The sequence below is a fragment of the Corvus moneduloides genome, chromosome 10 (genome assembly GCF_009650955.1).
Source record: "Corvus moneduloides isolate bCorMon1 chromosome 10, bCorMon1.pri, whole genome shotgun sequence".
NCBI classification, from domain to species: domain Eukaryota; kingdom Metazoa; phylum Chordata; class Aves; order Passeriformes; family Corvidae; genus Corvus; species Corvus moneduloides.
In genome coordinates, this window is record NC_045485.1 from 14,724,798 (window position 1) to 14,739,410 (window position 14,613).

The window sequence follows — 14,613 nt, forward strand, 5'->3', positions numbered from 1 at the left end:
GAATATTCTCAAGGACAGTAGTCAGAATTTGCTTCATTTCAAGCTCATTCCAAAACACTGTAGAGTGGGTACTTACTGAGATCCTCTGCAAGCTGGACTCTCTTGCCAGTTAGGAGCATCACCTTTTTTTCATTGTCCTCAGCAAAATCTTCAAGCACTTCCTTTACATTCTTCTCCAAACGCCTTACTGTAAAAAACCAAAACAACAAAGCAACCAAAAAAAAGTGAGTGGCAACACTTTTGCAACTCCAATGACCTAAGGACAAAATTTTGGGAAGGCCTGTTAGAGATGCAGTATGTTGCCATACTTACTAATCTGATAGGAGAAAAGGCAAACTTCTGAACACAGAAGCCCCTTCTTTGGGCCACTAAGAAAGGACATCCTTTGACAAAGATTTTTAAATTTCCAAGAGTATTTTCTCTCTCAGCAAAATTATTATTGGATGAGTTTTCTAGAAGGAGACAATTTTTTGTTTCAAACCCTTCCACTGACTGTGAGCCTTACCTTCAGTGTTAGCGAGCTGCTGCCTCAGTGTATTTGCTGTAATCGCCAGCATTCGCTGTATTCGCCAGAAGAGGACGATGTCATTACATTCGAGCTGGAATGACAGAACTTGTGGTGTCAGACCTCTGATGTCCAGTGAACATCCTACACACACAAGAATCTCTTGACACTTTTAGCTGCAACTGTAACATCATGTATATATATCCAGATCTTGCACAAAAATCCCATAGAATTACTGGTGTAGGTAACAAGGAAACACATCAAAAATACTTCACAAGAACCACATCACCCTTATTTAATGAACTGCAACACCTTCACGTCTTGCTATTTTCAACAGAAAGAGCTGTATCATGGGAAACCATGGAAAAACAATTTGCACACACTTTATGCAGGCTGGGGAGTGTAACCTGATGCTCACTGTTCGAAGCAAATACACTGAGAGACAACAGCTGAGCTCCAGGCTGTGCCTCCCTGCATGACAAATGCTTCTGAAGACAGGGCTGGGCCAAGGGCTGTATTCGATAACAACAGAAGAGACAGTTTCTACACCTGCAAGAGGGAGGCATTGCCGGAGGGAGCATTAAGTTCACATTAGGACACCCTAAAAAAGACAGTAACGTGAATAGGAGTTTAAGTGTCATGAAGAGGCAGCTCTCCGTGCTGTGATCTCATTCTCTCTTATCTCTTACAGGCAAAGGTATTTCTAAAGTAATAAAAGATTTCTGGCTTCATGGCTCAACAAAAGACAAACCAAGTGAAGAGGTCTACCTTTCCAGTAATTTCTCTTTGATTTACAATATAATGGTAATAAAATGGTGTATTCTTTCTGTGACCTGATGCATACTGTCATTTGTTGCACAAGCTTGGGTTTACAAAACTGGGAAGCCATTTATGAAGACTTGTTTGGAAACTCCATAGTTGTTCATTTTTTTCCCATTGATCACACATGGTTCCAAGCATTAACTCTAAACACTTACTGACCATACTTTTCCTATAAATCCATAAGGATGTTTGCTGAATATTTTGTATCAGTAAAACAAATAACTATTAATGGAAAAGCAGGAGAAATGGATATCAACAACATATCAACAGCTGTACACTACTGCTTTTAACCGTGCATTTTCATTACACATCAATTAGAAACAGACGTTTAGGTCATGGCTGATACCTAGTGGCCATTTTACATAATTGCCACCAGGATGGCATTTTATCCATTACAAGCCTGATGTAAAATGTAACTGAGATCACCAGCTATCTGGTCAGGCTACTTTGAAGTATTTTTAGATTTTTTTTCAACTGAAATACAAATATTAAGGCAAAGCACCAGTGTAGATGAAAAACATCTGTTCTTCAGTTTACCTCTGAGTCCACAAAATGCCTCTGATAATAATAGAAACCTCTTCGACATAGATTGCAATGGTTCAAAGCAGACTTCAGGAAGTATCTTCTATAAATTTGGTGCCATGTGTCTTTAATCTAGGAAAAGAGTATTTAAATTTGACTAAATAAATAAATACATACACTCACTATCGTGCTTAGATTAATGACTGCATTTAATTTTAAAATGTAACTCCAAATTCCACTATTGATATCACGTACTATGTGTTTAAATATTTCTCAGAAATTTGTCTGCAACTGGGATATGATTAATGTTAGTTACACTTGGCAAACACTACAGATGACTGTCAATTTAAAAACCTACTCTTCTATGCACATAACTGAATGCTTAAAAATACTGTCTGCAGCCAAAACACGTTTAAATTATATACTACAAAACAATCTTTACATTAACACTGAGAACACATTTTTGAGTTATACACATTAATTTACCAATTAAACCAGATTAAAGCTTAGAGAAATATTTAATAGGTCTTACGCAAACAAACATTTATAACTTTTCTTGATTAGGCTTATTATGTTTCAATTCTTCAAAATTAAATATGTGCATTGAGATGCCTCTCTGGAAAACCCATAAAACATAATTAAGAAAATCAGTTGCTTAGCTAGAAAAAAAACCTCAATTTGCACTCAGCCTCCTCATGCAGAGGATGTGGATCACTAATATGACCTTTATAAAAAATGCTAAGTGCTGTATAGGAAAGGAGTAGCAGATATTTAAATAACTCTTCTACCTAGAAGAAGTGCATGTATTAATGTTGAAAAGGTAGCCAAAGTTACTGCAGAAAATAAATCACTGCTAAAGGAAATCTACATCTATTACTTACTAATGTCTGAATTCTCATTTATTTAAAATCTTACATTTGATTAGATAAGGGGTCTAATTACCCTTAAGAGTCTTTCACTGCAATGAGGTATGTCATTTTCCAGAACATTTCAAAAGTACAATACACTTGGGACACTAAAAAAATCCTGCCTTTTTCCAAGTATTTAAAAAAAAATTCCTCTCTCTTCATTGTACTAATGAACTTCAAACTTCACATACAACTACACTGAAAGCTTTAGGATGTACAATATGTTTTTACTGTTTCTTGCTCACAAAGGCCTTGATTACATCTGAACAATAATTTCTAACAAGCTTTGTTATAATGTAGGCAAGAAAATCTGCTCAGCAGATTCTGATTCCAGTCGAAACTGACAGATTCCAAAGTGCTGTACAGCCTTTGTCTGCCAGCCAACAGAAGTGCGTGAATTGCGTGCAAGCAGTCATTTAGTGATTCGTTTGGAAACATCTGCATTACAAACTCAGTATGCATATGGAGTCTCTTGTTTGCTATCTAGAAAACATTCAAGTGTTCACAGGGAGCCTCCATGTGTCTTGTTACAATTCTGCATCTCACCAGACATGGATCCACTGCTACTCCTCTTGCTTCCAGGTTCTTTCTGACAGTCGTCACCTCATCATTTGCCAGATAAGCTGGATGATCTTCATTGCACTTGATTAATTTCTCAAGTTCATTTTTTGTTTCATTACGAATATTCTAGGACAGGAATGATTAGTTGGTATTTATTATTAGAGACTCAGATCATCAGCACCTCCTCAATAAACACTTCATTTGCTTAATAAGCCAGGGCAGAAAAAGCCTCTGACACTATTACCTATCACTTTTAAGTTACTTCAAAAGGAATTTGTGCAAAGACACATCAACAAATACAGCATGTTTAATGGATAATTCACTGTTAATTTAATTTTTTTCCTGCTTCATTATATACAGCAATGTAGAACAAGAATAAAAGGGTGGGAAAAAAAATCATAGCTTTCCCCTCCATGAATATCTGCTAGATGGGTTCACATTCACATATCACCTGTGACACTGATGAGAATTGTAATTTTTGCCTGTTAGCTAGCAGGAACTCTCCACGGATTCATACCTTTAAGCTGCTGTTCATAGAAGTTAATTAATATAGGTTGAAATCACTATCTTGCTCCCACACCTGGCTGCAAACAGCTGCCTGTAAAACTCCCTTCCCTGAAACAATTATTTCCTACTCTACCCTTTTAAACTCTGCTTACTTCTTTAAAGTATGAATCAGTTTGACAAGTATCTAGAAAAAGTAATATAAAAAGCCCATCATCTCTGGGCATTGAATGAAAGGTGCTATTAAAATTCAAAAAGAAATTTCCAAAAGCTATGAGCAACTGAGAGGAGATGTTATGGTGAATACGGACAATCAGAAGATATAGCTATGATTACAATGCTAGTGATAATGCTATCACACACTAATTAAATCCAAACAGAGCATGACAGGAAACTGAATGTGACTTCTGTTTAGAAGGCAGGCATGAAACGTATAGAAGAGAATAGCCCAGTTTCCACCTGCTTTCACTGAATTCTTTCTACTGCAAGAACTTTAATACACAGATCAATGGCATAATAGCAAAGATGTAATTCAGCTGAAAAATGGAAAACAGTTTACAAGTCACTTTGTAGATGCAGCAGGGAAGAAGTATATGAAATTCTCTGTAGTATTTAAAACAATGATGAGATTCTTTTTTTTGTAGTCATCTAAATAGTGTGAAGAGAATTGGTAGTTTTGAAAAGGTACTGAGTAATAATCAAAGTTCTCTAAAGGTAGTGGACTATAAATTCTTTATAATTTTCTTCCTTTTACCTGTTCTTTGGTGCGGCCTACCCAGTACAACCATCTTTTTTTCCAGTCTGGACCCACCATATCTTCAATAACAGATTCAGCTGAAAAAGGAGGTATGATATTAACTATCAAACAAAATATATGCCACCAGCCAAATTTATACTTTCAAAATTAAGTACATGAACAAGAATGAACATTTTATGTTGGAGAACATAAAATACGCCACACTGAGTCAAGGCAGGTGTCTTACTTAAAGCCATGGTTGATGTATTTTACTAAAATTTAAGAATTACTTCCAACCAGTAGATACTTCAAGAAGTATATAAAAAACACAACATCCCTCTAACGAGACCACCCTCCTGGTTTCAAATCATGCATTTAAAAAACCCCAAATCTTACCTTGCTGCAACTTGCATCAAAACTGATTATGCTAGAAACCATAAAAAGACCAACTATTTTCCCTGAATTTACCCTGTTCTCCTACACATGGATTTATACAATTTTTTGCCTCTATAGATCTCTATTATCTATCTTTCAGTTGCCTCATTTCAAGAGGAAGAGCACAAGAGCTTTTGAGGCTGTATTCTGATGAGTATTTCTATCAGCATCAGTACTACTTCAAACACCACTGTGTCAGTTGGGCTGATACTAAGGCTACACTTCAGTGAAGTCAACTAGGTCCACACTGGCCTAGATTAAAAAGGGAAGAGTGGAATACATGACACCACTCACTGTCTTTGAGCCGACTTTGGAGCGTCTCTTCCATAAAATGAATGGCTGCATCCCACTGCTGTTTATCAGATATTGACCGGTCTTCTAAAGCATTGTGCTGGATCACCCGCTGCAATACAGAATGCCACTTTAGCATGCAGTAAAAGAATTTATCCAGGATTTAGTAAAAAACCCATTTCTAGTATTCTTTTCATTTTTCAATGTCTGCTGGAACAGATTATATTGGGCACACACAACATATTCAAGAGGCACCTCTCAAAGCACTGCCAAAATTATTTTCGTGTGCCTCTAACTCTTTTTCTACAGTCTAGCATAAATAATGTAAAACTAAAGAAAAAGATATGAAATCCCTCTGGATTACAGAATCTATAAAGATGGTAATGAAATGATGTTATTTTATGTGGCTAGACTGAACAGAACAAATAAGCTGATGCTAAACAATTCTCACCAGGCTGCCCTTGTGCAGCCAGTGGGTTATGGAGGACTTTCCTGAACCAACCAAAAAAGTTTTATTAGATACTATTTAGGGCAGTAACTAATAAAAGATAATAACGAAATGAATTGAGAAACACTGAATTAAAACATTATATAGAAAAGGTGAGATGGATACAAAAATAATCATCTTATGATTACAGCGAAAGAATGCAAGAATACTGATTATTCAACTGTAATAAAAACATTTCAAGGCAAAAAAACCCACTACATTATACCAGGCTATCCTCTGCTCTCTCATTCCATCTATGTCGTTTAATAGTTTCTTCTCTGACAGCTTGTTTCAGCTTATCAAAGATATCATCATGCTCTTTTCCTTTTTTTTCTGTCATGAAACGGGAAAATTCTTCTTGTAAAGTCTCCCATGCCACCTGGAAAGTTAGCAAACAATTCCTCCTGAAATGGACCATTACACCATGTACCAGCTGATAAATGCACATTTTTAACAATTCTTGCCAGTATGAAAATTTGGAGACTTTCCGAAAAAACCATGCAAGCATAAGAGTAAGTCACTGACTTTTCTTTTGCTGTATCCATTACTAATAAAAGCAACACTAAACTCTGCTCCACTGTATTGTAGCAAGCGGAATTCTGTTAAACTTGCATAAATCTATTAAATGTGAATATACCTACTTGAGGGGTTTGTTAACCTTGCAAAAGTAGGTTTGGGTTTTTTCTTTAATAGGCAAAATTCACCAGAAGAGAAAAATACAGTGTTTCTGCTTTGTCTGCTTCTGAACATCAAGATCTTGCCAGCCTTTTCTGACATGTAAGCTGTTAAAGAACTGCAGTCAGCCATTCAAACATCACCTTACCTCTCTGGAGTTATGCTTTCATTTTGAATTTTAACTAAGTTTTTAATTTTTTTTTTTTAATTTAAATAACTAAATTCTCACCTCTACTGCTTTATTAGGCAGTTGCTTGTCAGTCCACTGCTTCAGCTTGATGTCCACAGTGGTGTTAAACGTCCCTGAGTTTGCAGTCTGTGCTGCTGGCAGGTATATGTTCTCAATCACATGAGTAGATACCCTTTCCCATAAAGTTTTCTCAAGCATCTCCTCCCTAAAATGAGAGTTGTAACATGTGATGGTTTCCAGTACACAAGTTACTAATAGGTGTGCATTCAACTTGTTAGGAACACAGAAAACAAGACTACAGATCGCAGGAATACAATACATTGTGCAAGAAAAACAGTTTACTTGTATTTGAGAATTTTGTTTACTAGAACTCTACTTTAAAGGCAGACTTCTCCTAGTAAATTATGAAAAAAATAGAAAATTACCATACCAGTGCTTTGGTGTGACCTGAGTCAAACTTATGACTTCATCAAGAATCTCATTCTTTGCTTTCTCAAACAGTTCATTCTGTGCAAAAGGAAGTAATAAGATTAAGTATAGTTTGATCATGTTTTCATACAAAAGGTAAAAAAATCCAAAACTGTTTTTTTAAGGCCTTTAAGCCTCAAATGATTCCTCCTGGTCATGCTCTGAACAATGGGTGTGCATATCATCAGCTACCCTAGTTTACCATACATCTTCCCCTCCATCTCTCCCATGCCTCTGTCCAGGCATGGCATTTCAATATTCAGAATCTCTACAAAAGAATTAGAAAATGAGATCCTCATTGTTTTGTTACTCTCTGTGTCTGAAAGACCAGCGAATGTAACTTCTCTTTGCCAGTTTTATCATGATTAAAGAAGAAACACTGACCTATCCCTGGGGGCAAGTTAGGTCAGGTAACTGTATACTAGAAGAGCAAAGGACTTAAGTGTTGAAGTATCACAACTTTGAAGAACAGTATTTCATGAAACAGAACTCAGGATTTCCTTCCCCTACAATAATCTACAGTCCTAACATTTTGAAATGTCACTACTTTATGTTAACTTTAAGAAACCTTTACAAATGAAATCAAAAGGCATAAATTTTAATTCGTAACCTTCAGCCCTTTGAAGCACACCAAAGAAAGCAGTAATTTACCCTGTCAAGCTCTCGCAACCGGGGGTAATTGTTCTTCCATTCTGTCTCAAGATTGAAACGTGTGGCTGCAAAAATCAAAAACAGGGGCTTATTTTTTTTAATTGTCCATATGCACCTCATGACTACCTTAAAAGTTGAGCATGTCTTAAAATTGCCACAAATCTTGCTTATGACAAACTCTCCAAGCACTTTAAGCGTGTCTGCAAATGAGCAGAATTTTTTTTCTGTCTATGTCAAGATACTCTGTCTACAAATTGCAGAATTCATGCATTAAAAAAGCACAGTGGAGGCATTCAACTTCCAGCTCTGCACACACCAGCCGTGTCCTGGCTCACCAGATGGTACCTTTACATAGGAAGCCATTTCATAATCTTAAGTGGAAGAACTGCATTTTGCCCACAGAAAAACTTCAACTTGATTTTTTTCTTCATACTTATTTATTCCTTTCATTTTTAGAGCAAGTGGTACTTCACAACATAAATTACTTTTTTAGATTTTTTTCTAGAAATTACCTGGGGAAATTATCAATTAATGGGAAATGTTGCTCATATAAAATGTATGAAACAATTGCCCAAGCATGCTGGCAAAACAGTATTACAAGCACATGGAAGAAGTAACTGTTTAACAGTAAGTTGCTATTTCCCTTGCTCTTTGAAAACATTTACCTTTAAAAGCATCTGCTTGCTGCTCCACAGACTCTCTCACCATTTTCCAAAAGCAGTCTGACACAGCAAGACTTAAGTTCTTTGTTGTTACCTGATGTGCTTTCAGCATACTTGTTCTGTAAAGAAAGACAGCTAGAATTTCTCTGTATACCCACGCTTTTGGGCCCCCATTTTCTCCTTTCTAGAATACAGGTTTGCTTCTTAGAGCAGAAAACAACATGTAACTGTGTACCTAACACAAATTCTAGTCTCTTCCTCTAAAATACTCAGTGTAGATCATCACCAAAGCAAGGGGGAAAAGCTCCAAAACAACACACAGGAACAAAAAACCCCACCCCAAATAAGTTATTCTAGAGGTTGCAGTGCTACAGGTACTACAGTCCCAAAGATCATGTACCATACTTTCCTGAGAAATACCAGCCTGTGAAATCAAAACTCTGCTCAGTGAGCTTTCCTCAGAATACACAAACTACCCCTTTGAATACAACATTGTCACACCAAGACAACCGATGTTTAGAGGCACTACAACTCATTTTTGGCCTGGATTCACTCCTCTCAGGTGCATTAAGTGCTTAGACAAAAGCTGAAACTTAGTTCTTGTAGAGCCAGTGGAGAGACACACAAACCTTGGAAGAGTGGCCCAGAACTGCAGTGGAATCAATTGCTGCCTGAAGATGCCTGCCTGTCTCCACTGACTTACAGCAAACAGTAGGAAACCAGGATAACTTGGTCACCTCAACATGATACTTAATTTAAGCATAATAAATCTCAATTACTATTTCCACATTGCAATCCTTTTAAATTCAACAAGAAAAGCTGATGCTAGCATTTACCAACACAGGCTCATTTTAATAGAAAGAATAAAATAGCAACATACTTTAACAGCCTTGAATTTTGAAAAAATTCCTCTTCATATTCTTTAATAGATTCAATGCTTTCACTGCTGTTTCCTGCAGAAAGAAAAGAGTGCTGCAACAGTTCCATTTAGACAGCTTCCTGGGCTACCAAGGACAAAATAAGCAGAGCTCCCTTTACCTTTTCCAGTAACAACTGCAAAATAACCCAAAGCTTTCATTGGGAAGAGTTTGCCTTCAATGATTTGCTGGATCTATGAAAATAAAGGATTAAAAAAACATCATTAACTTTGCAGAGAGACATTCTTTCCTCCAGCACAGTTTTAAAGCCAGATGTACTTATATCTATGCATAGACTACTGCAGTTTGGTCATGGGACTATGTGTTCTTTTGAGATTGAAAACAAAACAAACAAACAAACAAGAAATGGCATAAATCAAATAAGACATAACACAGCAGAACACAAAACACAACAAGAATGCCTATCACAGAACATCCGTAAGCCTTTTTGGGAAATGGAACTTGCTCAGGTCACCTTCACGAAAGGAATCAGTATTATAGCAAACTGAGACTGAAGTCACAGAGCTCATCACTAAAAGCAAGGCCTGACAGAGATTAAAACAACAACCACCAAAAAAAAAAAATCATACTGAATACAGAAATAAGCACTCCAAACCATCTAGAACAGGCAGGTGAGGTCCAGTATCTCTGACAGTGTCTCAAGTATTTTACCATGTGTGACTTCAGCCAGCACAACATGAGAAAAAGAGTTTCAACTCACCCTGTTTGGACTAGCCACATTTTTCTCTGCAAGATCAACCTTAGTCAACACAAAAATTGTCCTTTTTCCTTGGGGATCCATTTGGCTGACTAAGTCTGTGACAATACTGCGTTCTGCATCCACTGACCCATCTGAAATAAATACAAAGTTTATTTTAGGGACTGTAGCCACCAAGTAAGTTTCATGTTACAAGTTTAACCCAGTAAAATTAGACTTATGTTCCATTTTTGGATACACACAGTGGAAAAACTGCTTTGTTCCCAGAATCGTAACAAACCAGTTTGTTGTAGTTCTGTAAGTTTTGAACAAGTACCAGCTTGCTCAAAATATTCAACATTGTATTATATTCAGTATTATTGAATGCTACCTCCAAAAACACTGGCAGAAAACTTGAATTTTTTTATCACCACCATTTTTCTTTGATGCTAAAAAACCCTTATCAAAAAGTCGCTTTTTGCCACAGATTGTCTTAATTTATAAAAAGACATTCCACAGCATGCTGTTTTTTACACTACACGAAATATCAGAAAAGGAAAAATACCATCAGAACAGACTCCAGAGTAACATAAGAACCATGATTAAAAATATAAATGGATAATCATTTAGACTCTTAGTACCTTGAATACAGAGGATGATGGCATTAGGATTCTGCATGTAGGCCTTGCTGATGCTAAAGATAGTTTCCTTTGTATCTGGAGCCATACCTGACGTCACAGTCTTTAATATGAATATGGAGATAAACAGTTAAAGAAAAACAAAGAAAACAAACGTTAAAAAAACCCCAACAGCTAATGTTCTCCCCAATAACACTACCTCATTTACATGTCTTCATTTTTTAAATGATTGCATACTTACGCTAATGACTCCAGGTAAATCAACCAATACCATTCTCTGCAAACCAGGACCTTTCACACTTAAGGAGATGGTCTGTGAAGTAAAATTGAAATTAGAGGTTTATACATTACCTACTTTGAATGTAGTTACATAGACAAACACACATATAAAAAACTAAATGAACACATATTCACACACATATACTTTAATCAGCAACAACCTGTAATTTTAAATAGGAAGTACAAATTTTAATGGAAGTAATTGTTGCATAAAACTGATTTTAACATCCCAAATACATTGTATAGTGCAAAATATGAAGTATATGCAAACTGGATTCACCACAGTCTCCCAGTTGAAGAATACTTGCAAAACATATACACGTACAGATATTTGCCATTAAATGTTTGACAAGTCTTACCTCAGTGCTAACAGTGCACCCTTCTTTCACACTATTTCTCATTCTGATTTCTATTTCATTTCTCAAAGCTGCAAGCTGTTATAAGAAAAGCAAAATATCAAACACAAAACTCTTTACAACTGATAGAAGAAAAATTACCTACACAGAAAACCACATTTACTTAGGGATGAAGATCTCAGTTTATAGGTATTATTTCAAATGCATGGGTAGTCAGTCTGGTAAATGTGGACGGCACTAAATGACAGATTACCTGCAGATCCCTTCATGCTTCAAAAACTGCCTTGGCACAAGAAGCACTCTACATTTTATCCACTTCAGTGCCAGCCAAAAACCACATGAAGAGATAATTTAATAACTAATACAATGTCTTGACCCACTAAACATCTTTCACTCTAATTAAACAGGGGCTTAGAGATCACAGAGACACAAAATTGTTCAGAGAATTAATAGAAGTCTCGTTAACTTCCAGTCACTTTATTATACTTACATCCTCCTCTTTGGTCAGATCAAACTCCCGAGAGCTGTCTTTGAATAAAGCCACATGGTGGGGACCTTCGCTAAGGGTTACCTAAATGTTAAAAGCTTTAATGAGAAAGCATAGCAAATCTAACCCAGAGAAACATGAGAAATATATGGCATATGTGTACCTTCCTCTGTAGAAACACAATTATATGTAAAGCTTATTCAGCACAAAATTACTTAATGGTACTGCTACTACTCAGACAGCACACATGGATCATATACAGACCTGCAGAGGTTTTGTCATTGGCTGAAACAACTCCCTTGCTTAGAGGCCATTTTATAAACCTATGTACATGTATGCTTCAATTAATGTCATGATCAGAGGGAGAACAATACAGCAAATGCGGATTCAGAGATGATGGTGTTTCTTACCTTGACAGGGGAACGTGTCATCATCTCCCCAGACCCCCGAGGAAATATGCGGGCTTGGGCGATCATTTCTAACACGCTGGTTTTTCCCGCACTTTGATCTCCAACCACCACCACCTTTAGTGAAAGTTTAAACAGCCACTGGCTTTTGGAAGAACATTTTGGAAGTGTAGACAAAAGCTGACTAGGAAGACATAAATCAACACTAACTGTATTCTGCTTGATAATAAATGCATTGATTTACAGATGGAATCTTTAAGGAAACACTAACTTGTGGTCAAGCAAAAGAATTGACTTGGGCTTAAGACAGCACAGTCCACAAAGCACCCTGCCAGGGCACCTTATGAAGAGATGGAGGGCTTGTTGCTCTCATGGCAGGCAGCTCTTCTCTTCTTGTACAAAATCCTTTCAGCATGCAAAACACTACTCATCTGGCAGATGCTGTCTCTGCCTGGAAAGTGCTGAATTCTGAATTTCTCCATCTTGGCAGTTTCCTATATGCTACAGGTGGTTGCGCAAGCAGGAAGCATTCCTGGCTCTCTCCTACACCAGCAGTCAGGCTAACCCCTTCCCAAATTCCCCTCCAACAGCAGCACTGCTGTGGGGAGATCAACAGGGCACCTTATTCGTTCAGCTCCATTCACACACAGGGAAGCAACAACAAAGCTGAGGAGGAAGGGGTGCACGGACTGTAACCATTTAAAATGAAAAGCTGAGCACAGCAGCAGTAACTGAATCCAGACAGGGTTTATCTAAGAGCCAAAACAGGCTTAGCCTGGTTAAATCCGTTATTTTCAAAATTATCTTACTGCTTTTAAAATGAAAGACATGTCTTAAGCAAAAAGGTGGAGTTACAAGAAAATACCCTAGCACTAACTCTGGATTATACTGGAATATAATTAAATGCTCTATTTAATTATAAAACTGGTGTTTCAATAAAAAACACTGAATTTGTTATCTACTTACTCGAGGTAGGTGATCTTGAGTGTTATAACTGGCATCATAATCAGACAGGATGTCAAGTACTTCAGAATACATATCAATCAAGGACTTCTAAAAAAAAAAAAGAACAGAGAGAAAACACAGCCAAGTAAGAGAACAAAGACTGGGTTTCACACTACTTCTTCTGTAAACTTGTGTAAAAATGTTTTTACTTTCTCCTGATGGTTTGAAACCACATCTGTCCATACCGCAGCACAGATCTTTGTTCTATGAAATACAATACCAAGTAAAGTCACTCCTTGACTCCTCTGGAATAAAATATTATGGCATCTTGCTGAAGGAGGAAAATGAGACCTCCTATGTACATCATAAGAGAACAACTCAGTGCAAACTTTGCAGCTTTCAAGTTAAGCTAAAGTGAGTTTTTTACATTAAACATCTATTTAGTTTGATTTGTTAATGGATATAGAGTATATGTACTATAGCCACTAACACGGATACAGAGTTATCAATCTTATTCTGTACAAGTAAGACTCATCTTTCAGTTCCCAGAGGAAAGAGCAAGATCCATATTGGTTAACAAATTATGCAGAGAAGCAGAAAACATCCATGTTTAGAATGTTCAGGATGCTGGCAGACAAAAACAAAAGCCAGTCTCACTGGATTTATACAGTCATTAAATGATGTTCCCTGACCCTGTAACTTACTCCTACCAAACTAAGACTCATTATAAAGCACAAAGGTATCAGACTGTGTGTGCAAGAAGAGTTGGAAGCAAGATTATTCGAAAATACAGTGAAACTACATTGAAAAACCAAGCCACATTTCCCAGTCACTTAGGTAAGTTATTTAGTTAGACATGGTAACCCCTTCATGTTTTTCAATTGAAGCCACTTCCAAAAGTCACATAGTTAAAAAATAACAGATGTATAAAAGTCGTGATGACTCAAAAAATTAACAGAGGTATCTTAAAACAACTGTTAAAAGTTTATATATGAATTGACAAATGCGATTTAGAATAGCACCATGGAAAATATGGCGTAATTATATTTCTACGTGGTTTTGTAACACATAAATACCTTCAACTTCCTCTGATGAATTCCCTTGTCATCTCTTTGCAGTACCAATTTTCTTAATTCTTTGTTCTCCTTCTCTAATCGCTCGAGCATTCTTTGGTATTTGAGCTATAAAAAGTAGTACAAATATATTTGTGCAATTATGGACATAGTAGATTCACATGAGCAAAGTTTTACCTAGGGAAAACCTAAAGTCCTTCAGGCAGGTCTTTCAAAAATACAGAAATCTTTGTGATCACTAATTATTAAGAATACAAGGTCACCAAGAGAAGAGTGTTAGAATTACTTCTTTTTTGCAATGCAACTCCTTTGCTTCAAAGGTTTTTATAAGACCACACTATTCAAACCTCGCGACACACACAGACCAATCTTCAAGCATCTTAAGTATCATTTTCAA

The 14,613-nt window shown here is 36.6% G+C and overlaps 1 protein-coding gene across 4 annotated transcripts in view; it reads right to left on the bottom strand.

Moving 5' to 3' along the window:
- Nucleotides 1–14,613, bottom strand: part of OPA1 (OPA1 mitochondrial dynamin like GTPase) — a 50,797-nt gene that overhangs the window by 19,051 nt on the left and 17,133 nt on the right. For all 4 annotated transcript variants that reach the window (XM_032119162.1, XM_032119160.1, XM_032119161.1 and 1 more), the window contains 21 exons: nt 14,220–14,324; nt 13,165–13,251; nt 12,202–12,315; nt 11,795–11,875; nt 11,308–11,382; nt 10,911–10,982; nt 10,673–10,772; nt 10,056–10,186; nt 9,456–9,528; nt 9,298–9,370; nt 8,421–8,536; nt 7,756–7,820; nt 7,067–7,143; nt 6,676–6,841; nt 5,998–6,150; nt 5,288–5,396; nt 4,577–4,656; nt 3,304–3,444; nt 1,865–1,981; nt 506–599; nt 77–187 (listed from right to left, as the gene is read on the bottom strand). In XM_032119162.1, coding sequence (XP_031975053.1) covers nt 77–187; nt 506–599; nt 1,865–1,981; nt 3,304–3,444; nt 4,577–4,656; nt 5,288–5,396; nt 5,998–6,150; nt 6,676–6,841; nt 7,067–7,143; nt 7,756–7,820; nt 8,421–8,536; nt 9,298–9,370; nt 9,456–9,528; nt 10,056–10,186; nt 10,673–10,772; nt 10,911–10,982; nt 11,308–11,382; nt 11,795–11,875; nt 12,202–12,315; nt 13,165–13,251; nt 14,220–14,324 — 2,140 coding nt within the window. The remainder of the gene's footprint in view (nt 1–76; nt 188–505; nt 600–1,864; nt 1,982–3,303; nt 3,445–4,576; nt 4,657–5,287; nt 5,397–5,997; nt 6,151–6,675; nt 6,842–7,066; nt 7,144–7,755; nt 7,821–8,420; nt 8,537–9,297; nt 9,371–9,455; nt 9,529–10,055; nt 10,187–10,672; nt 10,773–10,910; nt 10,983–11,307; nt 11,383–11,794; nt 11,876–12,201; nt 12,316–13,164; nt 13,252–14,219; nt 14,325–14,613) is intronic.